General features: G+C 40.7%; 1 protein-coding gene across 1 annotated transcript; it reads left to right on the forward strand.

The window, feature by feature from the left end:
* The first annotated feature begins 3510 nt into the window (after nt 1-3510).
* On the forward strand, nt 3511-16899 carry TNFAIP6 (TNF alpha induced protein 6). Its single transcript, XM_005433166.3, has 6 exons — nt 3511-3732; nt 9599-9736; nt 11035-11196; nt 13363-13591; nt 14659-14699; nt 15785-16899. The coding sequence occupies exons 1-6, from the start codon at nt 3639-3641 to the stop codon at nt 15946-15948; spliced, it is 828 nt and encodes a 275-aa protein (XP_005433223.2). The 5' UTR covers nt 3511-3638; the 3' UTR covers nt 15949-16899.
* Nucleotides 16900-18203: the final 1304 nt, after the last annotated feature.

Below are 18203 nucleotides of genomic sequence, written 5' to 3' on the forward strand. Positions count from 1 at the left end.
TAGTAATATATGAGTCTTAGAGTACAAAAACTATAAATATTTTCACTGTTTTCAACATTTATAAATGGAAGAAAACTGAAAAGTTTAGGTGCTTAATATTTAAATTAATGCAAAAGAGATTCATGACACACATACACTACTGTTATGTCTTGAAAAATTCCTTCATCCTCAGTGGTTCATCCATTAAACTACTGGATTGTTTTTTTCTCTCTGTCATTGCTATTAGTCTGTTACTGCTGTGGGCTTCAGACCACAGTTTGAGAACTACCATGTTAGGTGTCCACTTCAAATGCTAGTCAAAATAACAGAATAAATTTCAAACAGTATTTCTTAACATGTGTATTTATGGAAAGAGTTAAGCAAAGCTTCCCCCCCCCCCCCGCGCCGCCCCAGTTTATATAAGATTTGTCTGGGATATATTTAAATGTGGAAAACTTGGAAAAAAACGTAAGAAAATACTGTCAGATGAATGTCTCAAAGTGCTCAAGTACAGCTGTGGAATATCTTCTTGTTGGTGAGAGGTTCTGCTAGGATTCGCAGATAAAAACTTCCATTTCCAGCTGGCTTGGGAGGCAGATGTATAGGACTGAATGTGTTACTTTATTGACATTGCAAGTTGCACAGACTTATGGCTAGGCTGAATCTGGAGCGTATGTCTTATGTTAATGCAACACAATAGCAAACATTAAGTTGTTTCCTCCCGTATCAAAATATTCACCATACCAAATTACTCTTCCCTGTAAAACATGCTGAACCCTGTAGAGCTTTTGTTACTGTCCGACAAAGATGGAGTTTATTCATTTGAGGGATTATTCAGAGGATATTAAAATAGACATCTGAATCCTGACTTCAGGACTGGGTGACCTCTCTTGATGCCTTACAGCCTCAGTTATTCTGTGATTCTGTGATTCATAAGCCATTGTATTTCTTCGGACTTATTAACAGATAGCCTTGTTCCTCCAGGGAGGAATATATTCATTCAAACATTAGACCTTCAAGAGATGCTCTCAGCTACTCTCGTTATTAGAACTGTGTGATACTTTACGTCCTTTATGGAGTTCCTTTTTCTAACTGAGGCCTTTCAGTTAACTGAAAGTTATGAAGTTCCTTTTTCTAACGGAGGCCATTAACAGTTAACTTCAGGAAAAAAATATTTTTTCATTAACTACTGCATGAGTGTCTTGCTCAAGAATGTCAGTATGGTGGTCTATTACAAATCATCTCCAAGTTGGTGTGCACTCCCTGCTTTCATGAGTTAGTCACTATTAACACATTTTTGTGATCTTGTAGGATTGGCACCCACCTACCACAGAACAGAGCAGTTCCCTGTGGTATAGACATCTGTCTCTGATCTAAGATCATTAAGCTATCAACTCACATTGTAATGTCATCCAGAGAAATTTGCATGGAATGGCAGAGAGAAAAGGTGTCCTGTGCAGAGAAAGGCATCCACATCATACTTCCTTCAGGAGAAAACTTAGGACAGTCTAATAGGATTCTCTTCATTTGAATCAGTAATTTGTCTTTTAGATTACCAGTGAATGACACTGCTGTTGAATTTTCACTTTCCTTTGGTTTCCATTCCTTCCCTCATGCCTCTCTATTGTTTCCAGTTCCCAGAAAATACCATTAATATGTCACAACTCCAATCCAGCAAAAGCTGAGTGCCAATCTCCTTCAGCTAATAAGAAATGAATGCTCCAGAGCAACACACTCAGCACTCTCTCCTCCATTCACCACCCCCCCCAAAAGTTTATACTGGCATCTTCACAACTGACATCCCAGGTCACCTCAGATACAGGTCTTGGATATGATTGTTTAGAAAACAACAGACTTCTACCTATATGCTTTCACAGAATAAAATTGAATTAGGTCTCATTCAAAAATCTTGGACTCTTATCTATTGAGCATTAAAGTAGAAAGCAAGTACAAATAAAGCACCAATCCTCAAATCTAGAAAGAAGAAACAGAATAGGGCTCCTGCCTGTATGCAGTGAGGCAAGTCCCTCGAATGCTTTCTTGGTTTGCTGTCAGAGGAGCCTTCAAGTGTGATGGGATGATCAGCATGGTGGAGACTCGTGAACAAACTGGCCGGCAGTATCCCTGCTCGCAGCATCCCGCTCTGTGGTAGCTCACTAGCATGGCAGGAAGGAGGACGATAAGCCACTGTGCCCCTAGTGTCCCAGGCTAGCCAGAAGGAGCCAGTAGGCTGTTATCACCTTTCAGGGATACCTGAGCGGGAAGTCCCAGTGCCAGGCCTTGCCACCAGAGTGCACGTGAGCTTTGTCAGGAGCAAGAAGACACGTGTACATTGTACACCTCCTGCTGCACACCGAAGGTTTGAATTTGAGTGGGTAAGGCAACAGGAATGTACATGTAGGTGAACTTTATTGGAAGAACAGCTTTGCTGTCATCAGTGAGTGCTGAAGAGTGACAGGTCAAGACATTGGGACTTTTGCAGAAGGTGCCTTGCTACTGTGATGCAGGGGAAAGGCTCTCTCTCAACTTCATTTCCTGACAGCTCTCACTTTCAGCATCTGGTGGGAGGAATACATGTATGTGTCTGTGTATATACACTGTAGCTAGGCATTCTTCACTTTATGTTAAAGCTGGAGTGATAAAGAGTATCTTCCTCATTGGTACAGGTCATCTGTGTATGATAGATGTGAGTAGGCACTGAGTCCTCCACCCTTTCCTTTTCATTTATTTTAATTTGATTGTGTTCATGGTCATGAGCACATCTTTTTCTGTAGCTCCTGACTCAGAATTCTGTTACCAATGTTATCAGAACTGGAGAGCAGAGTCTTCCAATGGCTGCTCAGAAGTGTGGAACACAAGACCAATTTCCATACTCTCATCTTTCCCCCTTTCTGCTCTCCCACTCATCCATAAGCAGCAGCTGCAGTATTCCCTTTCAGCCAGAAGGGAAGACAAGCAGACAGCTGTCACACGATGAATCAGATTTGAAACTGTGGTTTGGAGAGGAAGATTTTAGCTTTATTTCCCAGTTGCAGAACAAAGAGCATCTGTTTTTGACACTTGCAGTTTTATGCTGATCTGGGAGTTTGACTTGCAATTACAGATTCCATGTAGGGAAACTGAATTCAAATAGCCAGTGCAAAATATTCTCCTTACGTTTTTTCATTGATTAGGTCGAATGTGAAATTAAATCTGAATTATATATGAAAGAAAAGAATGTTTAAATGAGAATGGTAGGTTGTATGTGTGATTCTCTTTGGTCTTGTAACTGGTGTGATTAAAAAAGCTATAAGCAAAAAAACCCGGGTATTAGTTTTATTGTTTTATGGAATTTGAAGACAGTGAGTGCTGAAGAATGAACAGTCTTTGGCTTGAAAAGTGTTCATGTGTGCTGCAGTAGTGAGGGATAGAATGGATTCTTGGACACGCTGGGAATCGAGAGAGCCAAAAGTGAGTCACATGGACGACTGCAGACATCACATTTAATTGTGTAATAATACTACAGCAAGCACAATTGGAGCAGGCTTGCTGACCTCACAGCTGAAAGCACTATTTAAGATCTGGCTACCAGATGTTCCAATAGGATCTAGCCAGCTGCTAGCAGAGGTTACCCTGAGTGTTTTAACAGGAGATATTTACAGCCTAATAGTTCAGAAGAGATGATTGCACTAATTTTCTTTTCTGCCCTGCTGTGGGACAAGGCTCAAGCATGGGGATTCAAGGACGGAGTGCTGCATAACTCTATTTGGTTAGGTAAGAAATAATCTAATTGTGAATGTTTTGCTGCAAAAGTCACTGTGTTTGTCTAACAGTGTAAAGATAAGCACCTAGCAATTCAAACTTGAGCTATGCATTAATATGAGAAAAATCCTGCATTGAATTTGTTGATAATTTTATCTGATGCATGACTAAGTTTTGTCCTTACGAGCTTACTATTTTTTACTGTTACTCTGAAGTGCAGGAAAAAGTAGTTATGGGATGTTTCATCTGAATGTATTTTCCTACAGCATGAGGTAAAGTGAAAACAGCGTTAAATAACAGTTGCTTCTAATGAAGGAATACAAGTATGAAGAGAAACATTTGCCAAAGGAATGAATTACTTTCTGCATGAACATACTTCAGATGCCTGGGGTCCTACATATGAAACTAAATGATCTGGAAACAATAGCGATAATATTTCCTAGGTTTCTAAGAAAGTACAGAAATGTATACATTTTGGCCATTGGTTTGCTCACATCATTAAACAGTGGAGAAATTTCAAAAGGACTATAGAAAATGCATTCTGTGGGAATAGTTTCTTATACCTCAAGTAGGTTTAAATAGCTTTTAGAGTTCTTTTATAGATCTTTATAATTATCCAATGCAAAAGAAAAACGTATTCAGAGTATAGTCAAGTAAAGGATGCCAAAACAAAAATACGCATCAAGTTCTCCATTTTATAGACAAATACTTACAAACTCCTTTATCCTCTCTAGAGTGTTGTGTATTTCTTTAAGGATTTTAAGGAATTCCTGTAGCCAATCCACATTGATGTTGTGCGCAGATGTTCCATGAGGGACTGGGGCTATCTCTATTAGCTGGTGCAGCAATCACGTGACTCCAGTCCCTTCTCTGAGGACCATGTAAACTAACAGTAACATAAATGAGAAGGAAAAGTAATCTATACTGTTTTCCATTTGACCGCACATTTTTTGTGACTTCTCTTTCCTTCTAAACTTGAAATGTGCTTGCTGTGTCCCACAGTTGCTGAAGGTGCTCAGGTGGGGGACAGCTCGAAGGGAGGACCGCTTGGCAGCTTCATGCACCAGCTCAAGTGGCTGCTGTTCAAAAAAAAAAAAAGGATGACAGAGAAAATGTTTGTGTGAGAAAGAAGCAAAGCTTGTATCCTTGGCTGGAATAACAATAAGGAGACACTAAAGATAAGTAGGACTGAGGCTGTGCTAAGCCCTGATAGTAGGGGCAGAGAAGTTGAATTTGCAGCAGGCTGTGATGGGTGTTTTTGTAGAGAAGGGATGTGGGCAGGGCAGGGAGCACACGGGCTTGCTGAGCCAGGCTCCTTATTTATCTGTAGCGGGCCGGTACGGGCTGGCTGCTGTCCATGCACAAGTGAACAGCATGTGGCCGCGCGCACGTCATGTCTCTGGTTTAACCATTCTTGTGTTACCTGGCACAGTTTTGCTTTCAGTCACCCAGTGGTCTTCTAAAGAGTACTCCAATGCAGTGCCAGGGAGGTCTGGGGCACAGACTGTCCCTCGGTGAGACCACCCTGATGAGGGGGAAGAGGGTTCAGGCTCACACCATGCCACTTGCACTCATGGACAGAGAATGGGTCCTGGGTGTTTTACTTGAAAATAGTGGTGTATCCATGACTGCGGCAACCAGCCACGCTGGATGTAGCCTTTAGGGGCTTCTACAACATAAATGTGAATTTGTGATGACAAGTGATCATTTGAGCAATTTTATGAATTGAAGTCAATGTGAAGAAAAAAAATTTCTCATTCTTTAAAATGAAGAAACCAGGTGTCAGCTGGAATGCATAAGAAAATTCTGGTTTGCTACACCTTTAGCATTTACCATTGAGAGTAAATAAAAATAAACCATTGTGGTAAAAACTGATGGCTTGCTCTAATTAGACAAAAACATGCAAATCTGGAAGCACAGTGTGCAACTTTGAAATAACCACTCTGCTTTCTTATCTCTAGGACAGGACTCTGTGGAAGCCTTTAGAAATACACCATCTAGTGTAACCACAGTAATAAAACCATTGAAAAAACCTCAAGTGCAGTTAATTGAATTACCAATGGAATTCAGTGGCATATGTAAGTGAAAAAAAAATCGGCAAAATCACGACCATGCAATTTATGCATCTTTGTATTTAAAAAAAAAGAAAAAGTGTAATTTGAACAGTAAAACTAACCTCAAACTCACACTCAGTATACACAAGCAAGACTCCCTCCCTTGAATAAAACCTAGGAGTGTGCAGTGCCATCCAAGCTTTGCTTATCTCTGCTTCTTCGGATAAAGCATTACCAAGACTAAACTGAAAATGAAGGGAGTTTTCTGTTCTACCTTTCTTCCTCAACACATCATTAGCACAAATATAAAATCTTGAACTACTGACAGTCTAGAAATGCTTTTGTCTTTTACCTTTTTTCTTGATAGAAAACATCTGGTTTTCTCAGAAAGGATGCAGTTCTGCTGCAGCTAACCATATCACCTTCCTGTTAACGTCTTTCTTGTGTGAATGAAATTTTATTGTTGCTCGGTTTTGACACAAGCACATTATAACCAAAGGTTTAGTGTAAACTGATGAGAGGATTGGAACAGTCTTGCCTAAATATGCTCATACTCTTATTTGAGTAGGTTTCCCAGGACAGCTGCTGCACTCTGTGTTCAGAATTTCATGCCCGTGCACACACCATGTGTCAGTGTGGTTTAGGGGCTGTACCTACCCATTTGGTGGAGTGCTCCAAGTACAACCATGTGCATTAGCCACGCCATGGCCATCCTCTGCTTAAAAGTTAAACATTTCTTTTTATTTAGTATTAGGATTTGTGTCATGCATATTGAGGGTACTTTATTAGGCCAAATTTCATGCTGCTTCTGCTTGTGCTACAAGAAGAGATTGGCTACATTTTACCATCTGCTGCTGCTGTGGGTGAATAGAGGGTCACTGTCCGTGCAGGATCCTGCTGTCTCTGGGCTTCAGGAGAGTTTTTAAGCAATGTGAGTTCGAAGAAACATGTCCAGACAGCCATGACCTTTTGAGTAAGAACCTCAGAAGAAAAGTGGGTGAAGTCCCTGAGACACGAGCCCCAATATCCAGGTTTTCATGCAAAGGACAAACAAGTCCTCGCTCCTGTCCAGGCAGAGGAGATTTCAGGCAGGTCAGACGGAGAGCAGCCTTCAGGCAGAATCCTCCATCAGAGAAGGTGTCCAGCTGAGGCTGGGACATGTTGTACTCCATAGTGCTGGCCCCATGGTATGTGAATGGTACACATTTACAGTGGTAGGCACGCACTTGTATTGCAAGTGAAAACAAAATTTCATACGGGTTTATCTACCTGGCCATGATACTGCCTCTGTGAAGACTGATAGTAATTTGTGCGTGTGTGTGTGTTCACGTATGACTGTGAATATGTGGATATATGTATATACAGATATATACATTAAGATACATTAATATGTAAATGTATATTAATAGTTCATAAGTACAATGCTAGGTCTGTTTTGGCCAATGCATTTTTATCTTTCTGCACAGCCTGTAATGTAATTAAGAGGGAGGGGGGAAAAATGCCCTGGAAAGATCTGATCAGTTAATTAGGATATACTGTTACAGAATACTGTGTCATTAAACTGTGACACACCCAGCAAGCATCAAATCTCAGAGCTTGGTGGAGTACATGTGTGTGGTCTGCCTTTCCAAAGGTGACTTTTGTCATGTTACAAAGGAGTAACAGAGATACGGATCAGTGGTTGCTCTCAGCAGGGTAACACCACCCACCAGGATGTTGCATGAAGACTCTGTGGTGCCGCTGTTGGTAGAGCAGCCCCTGCAGAAACTGTGAAGAGCAGATCTTTCCAGCAATAGTCTGAAAAACATGATGCCTGTCCATAGTGACATTTTAGCATCAATAAGTGGGGGGTAAATAACTTTTGATGGATAAGGTTTGGAAACAATATTGCCAAGTGAAAAAGGCAGGAGAACAACTAAAAATGATAAATTTTGACTGTCAGCTTCAGGAGCGATGACTCTGAGCAGTGACAATTCCCCCAAATCCTTGGTACTACATCCAGCAGGAGTTCTAGGGAAGGAGGAGGATGGGTCTTGCAAAGGTGGCTGCCAGAGTGATGGGGGCTTTTACTGGCTAACATAATTGACAATAAGCCTTAAGACTGCTCTTCCTTTTGCTGTGACTGGTCACCTTTGTCAAGGTGACTATAGAAAGGGCAGAATTCAGCCGCCCTTACTCTTTGTCTCAGTGTAAGTGGGGCAGCTCGGCTAATCCCAGGGACTACAGGCTGTGTTTTTAAATTCACTTTTCAGTTGCCTTCCCTGTGAGCTGCAGTGAGCAATAATGTCAATTCCAGGTTGTCCCCTGAGTGCAGTGATGCTAAATGGCGTGGTATTTTCTGTAGCACTGATTTTCAGTGTATACATACTGAATCCAATACAATTGTACTGTAGAGAAGTGGTGAGTGGATTTACCAGGTTAGACATGGCAGACTACTGAATGAATGAAAAGTTATACTTCCTATGAATACATTTTTGATTAAAATAGATATTTTTTTAATATAACATACCATTATTCCACAGTGGTTAGTTGTTATGACTCTTCTTTGCAATGAACCTGGCTTCTTCATAAAGATTTTTCCATGGAATATATGTTATCCAATGCCCATGCCAGTGATATTCCCAGTGATGTTATAGAAAGCGGCTCTCAGTCTTCTGAGACTATTGTCAGCAACATCATTTACTTCACTGGGCGTGAGGCCAGTGACTGTGGGTCCAAAAACTACATTGGCAAACGTTATTCTTTATCTAGTAAGGGATCTCACCATTGCTAACCACAATTCAGTGGTGACCATGTTTTTTTAAAAAGTACCCTACCCTAGCCAAAACTACTGATTTTAAGTACATTCCTAGAAAAGACGTTCTTTTTTTACCCATGGTACAAATAACTACTGTAAAAAATGTTTCCTGTTTTGTGTCTTTTTCCAGTCATGTTGACTAGTGATAGCTACAGACAGCCGTTTCTCTAAGATTATACTAAATATAAGACAGATCTGAACAAAAACACTGTTCGGATTAGATATACAGATTGGTTCTGAGACAGATTTCCATGCATATGGCATCAGACACGTGCAACATGAAAAGATTATAAAACTTGTAGTAGTACTGACAGTTTCTAGGTTTCCCTGGAAACCTGCCTTACATTGTATTTGCAACAGCAAATAAACCAATAATGAAGACAGTGTATTAATTTTCTGCATAGCAAAAATGTCAGCCAGCAATTGTTCTGGTCCTGCCCTTTGTGACACAAGCTCAGATATTTTTATTTCACATTTTTATTCCCTTTAACTTTTGCCTCTCCTCTGTCCAAGTAGCTCTGACTTAACTTCTCTGGAGATTCAAAACAAAGCTCTGATTCATCTTACAAAGGCACTTAAAGTTAGATCCAAAAGAATGCTGTGATAGCAATCCAGAAGGAGCTTCCCCTCAGTCAGATAGGGTACATGGAATTAGTGATGCTGACACCAGCCGACCGTTCCCATAACTACTGCCTTCTGAGTGCTCCTCAGGGAGTCTTTTCCTGTGTTTGTTGATTTTCTGTTGTTCAAAAATTTACCAAGCTCTGACTAGCTCTGTTGTTCAAAACTTCTCCCACACAAAATCATACCTTTGGGTTGCCAAAACATGCCTTTGGCTTGGGAGGGACATATTTTCTGACACTTTCCAGTGGCAAAGCTACCAGCCAGACATTCTATTTCTCTTCTCACCTGGACAGTAGCTCAAAGTGCAGGCCTTGGGGAAACTGCTGGAGGTGGTGAGAGCACCGCAGAAGGTGGGCCAGCTGAGACATAATACTGAAATCATCTAATTGCTTTGGTCCCACAGAGCGAGCAGCCGGAGTGTATCACAGGGAGTCGCGCTCTGGGAAGTACCAGCTCACCTATGCAGAAGCAAAAGCAGTCTGTGAATACGAGGGAGGACATCTAGCCACGTATCAGCAGCTGGAGGCGGCGAGAAAAATAGGTTCGAAAAAAAATCATGTCTGTTTGCTTTTCACATTGCTCATTCATAATGTTGCCAGTCTTGTATTTTCATGAATCTTATGAACTCTGGGACTGAGAGACTTCTAAACTCCCTGGATTTTTGCCCAAGTTGCATGCAGTTTCCCTCCTCAGTAACAGCATGACTGCGCTATCTACGGAGCTGTGAGAGAGAACATCTGCACACAGTGCTACGCATCCCCCTGAGCTCTGGGTGCAGCACAGTCCCAGAACCAGCATCACCCAGGGGAGAGCTGTCGGGCTGAGCTGGGAAGCAACGGTACCTCCCCAGCTACAGCACCCAGGAGGGAGCTGCAGAGGAAAGTGTTTATCCCCAGGGAGCTCCTGTAGGAAACGTGCATTGCTATTTTTCATATCATCAGTCAAGATGTTTTCGTAATGTTTATTCCAGCCATATTTGCTCTGAGAGAGAGTGAGTGATGTGCTTGGAGTGAAAAGCAGAGCAGAATGAAGCCTCTACTGTATTTCTATTTGACTTCTAATAATAAATCATTAATTCATTCAGAGCATTGGGAAAACAATGGAAAATATCCTGTTCTAGACATTTGCAGGCTACGCCGTTGAGTCAGAAGCTGGCTCTCAGCACCAGCACACATGTAAAAAGGGTACTTTTGTCTCTTCTGAGTAGCTCATAGTCCTAGGATGCCACAAATATGTTCCAGTTCGTCTCGGTGAAAACACTGACTTGGTCTCTACCAGACAGTGGATAACATTGCATTCTTTGGCTATTGTTTTTAAGTTGTTAGCCACAAAATGCATTAGCAGGATCTGTTTGTTTAGCAAGAAATACTTGAGGTATTTCAGGTATTTAAATTTAAATTGAAAATATTTTAAGTAAATACTTTGTTTTCTTAGCTGTGTTTTGTATGTTGTATTTTATTCATTCTCAGAACTTAGTGCTGCAAACTCTTAAGATATGATTGAGTAAATCCGTATGACTTCAAAAGGGAAACAAAGAACATACTTGTATAACTCATCCAATGTATAATTTGTTTAGAAATGCTGGTACAGCGCTTAAAACTCACTACCCGGGAAACTATACGGTCCATCTGCATTTGATTTTTGTTTTCAAATGAAGAACCAATAATCACATTGTGGAGAACACAATGCAATTTTATATTCTGTGTTTAAAATTATCCTCTCAAAGTACTGTTCTTTCTGGTAGTTTAATTTCTATTAGGCTGGTTGCACCCAAATAATTGATCAGCTTGAGTAAGACTTGATTTATCACATCCATGGCTCATTTTCTCCCTCTTGCAGGTTTCCATGTGTGTGCTGCTGGATGGATGGCAAAGGGCAGAGTCGGTTACCCCATAGTAAAAGCTGGAGCCAACTGTGGCTTTGGAAAAACTGGTATTGTTGATTACGGGATTCGCCTCAACAGAAGCGAGAGATGGGATGCCTACTGCTACAACCCTAATGGTGTGTTTAAAAAAAACCTATTGCTCTTTGGGTCTGAGATTATGACTGCACACCATGCTATCTGGCTGCATGAAGGCACCCAGGCTCTGAATGAGTTAGCTTCAATACCATAAATACCATAAAAAAATACCAAAAAATACCTGAGAAGGGGGGCGTATTGATACAGCTTTAATTGGAGCTGCGCACCAAACCCCATCTGCTCTTACCTATAGCTGATCTGGCTTTCCCAGAGCTCAGTGTCTCTGCACAGCATTGTACCATATGTAACTGGGCCTAGGCAAAGTCCTTTCAGAAAGTACAAATGTAACAATAGGCTGTTGTTGATTAAAAAGGTAAGTAACATTTCCAATGAGATGTGTGAATGTCTTTGTTTTGCATGAGTGTTTACATTTAGCCTATGATTTCATTTAAATAACTTAGCTGAGGTGTTCAACACTGGAACCATTTTCCAGATATTTTTCCTGTAAACAAGCTAGATTTAGTGTTAACCCTTATCCCTTCTCTCTTGTGCCTGAGATAGAACAACTTCTAAAAATGAATGCCATGCCTGGGACTGAAACACCTGACAGATCCAGCTCCCAGCAGTGCCTTGTGTAGGCGTGTGTGTGCATGTGTAACTAGATGGAGAAAAGCAAAATCTCCAAAGCAGATCTGGAGACATGGTTCAAACATGACTGAAAAGACTTCACCAGATAGAGGACAGCTCTCCATTCCCTCCACACACTACGCTGCAGATGACTGAAATACTGACATGGCCGCTGTTTTGGTTTAGCTTGGTATCACTTCACGTAGCAGGGAAGACAGAAAAAGTAGGCACCACAAGAAAAGCAAAGCTTGACTTTGTGCACTGCTTGGCTCTTCTACTATTCCAAGTGTACTACCCTGCCTGGCAGAGCCAAAAGTTGGAGTTGTCCCTGATGTCTGTACAGCTGTGCACATTTTGTTTTTGCTCACAGGGCTTGAGCTTGTTTATGTTAGCTGGGCAGTTGTTAATCAAATAGCTCTGTGGGGTGGGGGACAGTCACAGATGTTCAGCATTCAAAAAGAACTGCAAGAGAGACTACTGCATTCGTTATTAACTGCATGTAAACTGTTGGCCCCACCTTCTCCTTTCTCAGCCTTCTCCTCTGGGCTGAGAAGTAGTTACTTTTGAAATGCAGTGTTTGGTTAGAAGACAAAAGGAAACCAGAACTGCCAAGACTCAGCAGTCTCACCCATTACAAGGGTTTGTATTCACGCTTGATGGACAGTCTGCTACGAAGCCTGGCAGAGTTGTCTGTCTGCAGGTGGGAGACAAGTAGCCTGGGTGAGCAAGGACAAATGATTGAACCGAACCGATGCTCTTTAGGAGCTAAAGATGTCAGGAGGGACTTTTGGAAGGCTTAGCATGAAATGTCCATCTAACCTAGCAATGACCTGGAGCTGAAAAGTACTGGACTGGGACTCATGGATAATGTACAAACTAGGAGGGTTCATCACACACTATCCAGCTTAAGGCTCCTAACTCACGTGCCCAGAATCACCCTTAGAAATTACCTCCCTCTCCCCCAGGTCTGAACCTGGGGAACTAGGACAAATCCTGAAGCTCAGCACTGCGAGGTCCCCAGACTTGTTGGTCCCACTGTCTGGTAAAGTTCAAACGGCCACTGAAACAAACTGGAATGAGTGTTTTTTTGCCCAAAAGGCGTGAAGAGCTGCAGCAGTAACAGGAGTACAATGTGGTGTATGTGATCACTAGCCTTTACAGGTTTTTATGTAGAAGACACACTTTCAAGAGGTTTTTGAGGAAGAACAGATGACACCAAATGCTAGGGCGACTTGCAAGTCCAGCTGTAAAACTCAGAGCTTTACATTGCCAGAAACCCCAAATGCCTTTTACATAAAACACTTTGCTCTGGCCCAAAATCCACTGAAGTCAATGAAAGCTTTTCCTCTGAGTTCAGTGAGTTTGGGATCTTGCTTCCTGCCTCCAAAATATCTGCTTGCAAAACCTAATGACTGATATTTCTTGTGAATGCTGAGTACTTAAATATATGAAAAGTGCTATCACGCTGGGTGTTCCTATGTGATTTTCTATGGATCTGCTGGGTCAAAGTGCACAAAGATTTAAACCATAGGCGTAGCCAGAATGAATACTGAAAACTCTAATGTTTTTATTTATTCTAGGAAAAGAATGTGGTGGAGTCTTCACGGATTCAAGACATGTTTTTAAGTCACCAGGCTATCCAAATGAGTATGAAAATGAGCAAATTTGCTACTGGCATATCAGAGTAAAGTATGGACAATGTATTCATCTACAGTTTCTAGAGTTTGATGTTGAAGACGACGTTGCTTGTATGGCTGATTACTTGGAAATCTATGATAGCTATGATGATATCAATGGCTTTGTGGGCAGGTAAAGCAATTCCAGCGTTAATATGCAAAGAATCAAACTATTTAATTTCCCCCCCAGAATATTACTTCAGAAGAACACTGTACTACCTTATCCAATTAGCACCTCTGATACACTTATAATACTTGAAGCAATAGTACCTGACTTACCTTGCCTGGCAATTTACTGTCATTAACAGAGGCCTGTAAAGAGTTTCAGAGAATTGTGCTTTGCCCTTTTCTGCTTTCTTAAATTACATGAAAGAGAGCTGCAACAGTGTTTAGTTAGCTGATAATCTTAATTCTCTATTATTTTACAGGAAGAACTCCTAGCGATCTCAAAACAGTATTTTGTATTTGCTTTAATTGAAAGGAGGGAGGCGGGGTGTTAAGCTGTTAGCAAAAATATATTTAAGTTACTATTCACTACAGAAGTAAAATTATTTCTAATAGTATCAGAACAGTACAAGTGTTATATATCATCTCTCTTACTAGATGTAGTTTCCCTCTTTGCTTAATTCTCATTTTCTTTTCTTTGATGTCATAGTTTTGCTTGTCCTTTAGCAGTCATATTTGGATATGAAGTGCCTCCACTTTCCAGAAGAAAAAATAAACCAGAATAAGTGATAAAAATACCTTCCCAATTCCTGCTACTTTTCACATCCTCTCTACAAATCATGTGTAGCAAAGCAAAGATATAATCTATTTGTTCTGCCTTTACAGATAATTTTAAAGGTTTTTCTTGACAATGTGCTTCCTTTCTTAGCCATGGGCCATTGTTCTTTTCCGTAGTGCCTTGTTAAATTGCTCTTTTTCTTGTTTTGCATCATTGATTTCCTGCATATATTGAAAAATGTTTCCTGCATTTTTCCCTCCCCTAAGCCTTACTGTAAGATAATGACAAAAATTCTTTAGGCAATTGCTTTAACATATAGGAGAGAATTACATACACTGAATACCTATAACCAGTTTAGCCACAGCTCCGAAGGAGAGTACGGCCTGAGAGCCACCTCTCAGCACAGGTCCCCATATGGCTGGGGTATGGCATATTGGCTGTGTCGTTTAGTCATGACCATTTATGTTTTCTTCCAGGTTTTGTGGAGATGAGTTACCAGATGATATCATTAGCACAGGTAATATATTTGCACCTTTTATGGTAAAAAAAAAAAGTAAAAATCAGCCAAATTCACCGTTTGTTCCTACTTTCTAATAGCGTATGGTAAAGATGTCCAAAGACACAATCTCTGCTTTATGGCCAGCATGTCATAAACTGCTTTTCAAAATTGCCAGCCTGCTCTTTCCTCGATGCAATTACTTCTGATTAAATGTAAAAGAAGTCAGAAGATAACAAGGGTGCATCCTGCTGGCCTCACAGAGGTAGTACACCGGCGCACGTTAATTCACACAGGCATAAAGACGTGTGTAAAGACAGAGCAGATTTACTTATGCACGCAACGTTCATGCAGCCATTTTTCCCATTTCAAGATTGCAAGAACACTTCCAAAGCTGGTTATAGACATAATGCTCTGAGTCGGTTTAAACCACAGGTCAAGGTCTGATAGCATGTAAACCAAAGCCACTTTTACCTCTTTTTTACTTAAGCGTTGCAAAGCTGCTGTAGCACAGACATCACATGGGGCTACCTGTGCAAGGAAGTAGCCACATCCCCTGGGATAGTCTCTGGATAGTTTGTGCAGAAACTCATGCCAGCCCACAGCTGTCATCAGCAGAAAGAGGACAGAAAAGTTGACTTGTGCCATCCCTGACCTCCCAGTTTACATAGGCCTGGTGGAGATGAGCAAATGACACTCATGGGAGAGTGATTAGCAACATCACCCCTGTGTCACCTGTGTGGAGATGTGTGAGGCTGTATGCGAGATGTGTCTCACCCACGAAGCATGACATTTCACAGGTAGAATGAAGCAAAGCAGCATTGTACAGAACAGGGGATGCTTTGCAGAAAGTACTGGCTACAGCAAAACTTCATCAACCTCTAGGCTCTGCAAATAAAACTGATCAAAATCTGCCTGATTTTCCATGGGGCTAATGGAAGTATCATCCTCCCAGGCCATAGCTTAGAAGCAGACAGATCAGGTGGATAATTCTAAAGATCTCAGAAGCAAGCAAGCAACACCACTTTAAAAATAATTCTGAAGTATCACATTTTTATGTCACCCAAAAAAATAACCCTTGGTGTTTTTTTTTCTCTTGTCCCCAGGCAATGTTATGACCTTGAAGTTTTTGACAGATGCCTCAGTGACTGCTGGTGGTTTTCAAATTAGATATATAACTATAGACATACCTTCAAAGTCAAGTGATGGAAAGAATACAACATCCCAAGGAAAAACAAACTTCTTATCTGGAAAATTTGGTATTATGTGAGCAGAGTAATGAGATACACTCATTAAGAAACATGTTTTAGAACCCAGTTCAGATATCTGTTTCTTCAGATAAGACATTTCCTTCATATCTGTCTGACTTTTTATTTTCTGCTTTTATATAAGTTTTGTTAATAAAGTACACTAGGGAATAAATTATAAAATATACTTACATGTATAATAGAAGACTATTTGTAGATTACAAGTGCTGTAAAAACATGAAGAATTCATTGTTACCAAAGATTTTAAAATTATTTTTCTATGTAAACTGCTCCTTCTCCTCATTTCTTGCACCATTTCAACATTTTGTGTGACCGTTCCAATTATTTTGAAATTTGATATCCTGTTTCCTGTCTTATCTATATTTTCCTTATTTCCAGATATTTATTTTTTAGATTGTTGCTTTGTTTTTTCCTGTTCTCTACACACAATTTGTTTTTTAATTAACTCATTGTCCTGAACTCAAAAGGCCTTTAGAGTAAAATTATTTCTAAGATATATAAATTCATCTTGTGGACAGCCTAGCAGCCACCCATGTAACTGTCTGAAGTCAGAAGATTGGGAAGCAGCATGAACAGCACAGAATCAGTTATATTATTACCATAATTTTCTTGTAAACTGAATCAGAAACTACTCAATGAATTTTGTCAGGGTTTCCTCATCCAGAGAAGTGATGTTCCAAGTGCTTTCACTTCTGTGATTTCACTTAGTAAAGAATCAAATGAAAGACTTGGTAATGATAATAAAACTGGTGAGATGAAGCATCAGAAGAAATTCCTAACCGAGTATCAGCAAATCCGTTCAGAAGGTCCTGTCAAGATGCTGTATGTTGTTTACACGGGTTTTAAGAAAAGTGTACTGTTGTGAATTGATGAACATAAATCATTCTTCATATGTTTTGAACTTCAGTTTTAATTCCTCAGTCTGAAGCAGCATTAAAGCTACCTCTGTTTTAGTCATGTCTGGAGTTTCCAGTTAATTATTTCTTATTTCTTGAGAACTTTTCACGCTTGGAAACATTTTTCTCAATTTAAAGCAACAAATACTTTTTAAGAGTTCCTTTCTTTCAGTCCGAATGTTTTCTTGAGTCCAGACCTGCTGAAGTCTAATGTTCACTGAGAATCCTCCTGTCAGTTATTTGTTTGGAACATTGTAAATTTCTCAGAAAGTTTTGTGCAAGAGGAGGAGGATCTTAAGCTAATCAGACCCATCTTTATTTATTCTAATTCTTGGTTCTTTAAATACATTTAATATTTGAGATTTTATTGTTGTAATGTCACTGGGAATATAGTCTTGCTTCCTGGCTGTACTGGAGAACAACGTTGCAGCTAGCACTGCAGCTTCTCTCCCTGTCATTTCCAACACTTTATTCATGATTCATGTGAGTGCCAGGAAACAACGTTCATATCACTGTATTTAATGGGATCAAGCTGCACCTAAAATCTACTGGTGCTTTTTAATCCTCCTACCTCATGGACTGAATAAACTTCACATCCTCCTGTTATAAAATGTCATTCCAAGATCAGCAGAAGTGTTTGTTAATTAGGAAAATGCATGAAGAGAACTGTTAACATTTTGTTTATGCCGTAGGGTGTTTTTTTGTTGTTTCTTTAACTGAGAAGCAACAGGTCTTGAACTGATACGGATCACAATGAAGAGGTGTATACAGGCCCTCCTGCCAAGCACCTCCGACGCTGTACATCGTCCCTGCAGGTGACTGAGACTCAGCCATTAACGTTACTGCTCAGGCCTATCTCTATCCCTGAGAAACAGGGTTTCCTCACACTCCAGATTTGCTGCCACTGCTGTTATTCCATGTTACACCCACAGACGCCCTGATGTATTCCACACATCCCACACCCATCCCCTCTCAGCAGCTCACCGCGAGGTGGGACATACCATGCACGTTTGAGGACGATGGCAGTGAATGTTGGGCAGCACTTGGTGCTACAGCCACCGCGGGGAGCAAAGACCCTGCACACTTTCTGTTGTGTTCACTTTTCCCTGCCGTTCAGAAACCCCACACCTACTTGGGGACCCCCCCATTAAATGACCATCAGAAACACCCAGGAAAATGGCTGCAGGGCTACATGCTTCACAGCACAGACTCCCGTATTTGGGTCTTAAGGAAGTTCAGGTTTATGCAGGTAGGTTTCTGTGGAGCTGGAGCAAAACAGCAAAAAACCTGGGAGGCCTTGTGTTTCAAAGACCGTCTTCAGAATTTCTTAGTGATTAATATTCTTTATTGTCGGCGTCGGG

This window comes from Falco cherrug, chromosome 8 (assembly GCF_023634085.1).
Source record: "Falco cherrug isolate bFalChe1 chromosome 8, bFalChe1.pri, whole genome shotgun sequence".
In the NCBI taxonomy this organism is placed as follows: Eukaryota; Metazoa; Chordata; class Aves; order Falconiformes; family Falconidae; genus Falco; species Falco cherrug.

Bases quoted from the DNA above. Each gene is read 5' to 3' on its own strand.
- TNFAIP6 (XM_005433166.3), top strand. From the start codon at position 3,639: ATGATTGCACTAATTTTCTTTTCTGCCCTGCTGTGGGACAAGGCTCAA. The intron at 3,733-9,598 runs GTAAGAAATAAT...TTGGTCCCACAG, and splicing joins GCATAACTCTATTTGGTTAG to AGCGAGCAGCCGGAGTGTAT. The intron at 9,737-11,034 runs GTTCGAAAAAAA...TCCCTCTTGCAG, and splicing joins GGAGGCGGCGAGAAAAATAG to GTTTCCATGTGTGTGCTGCT.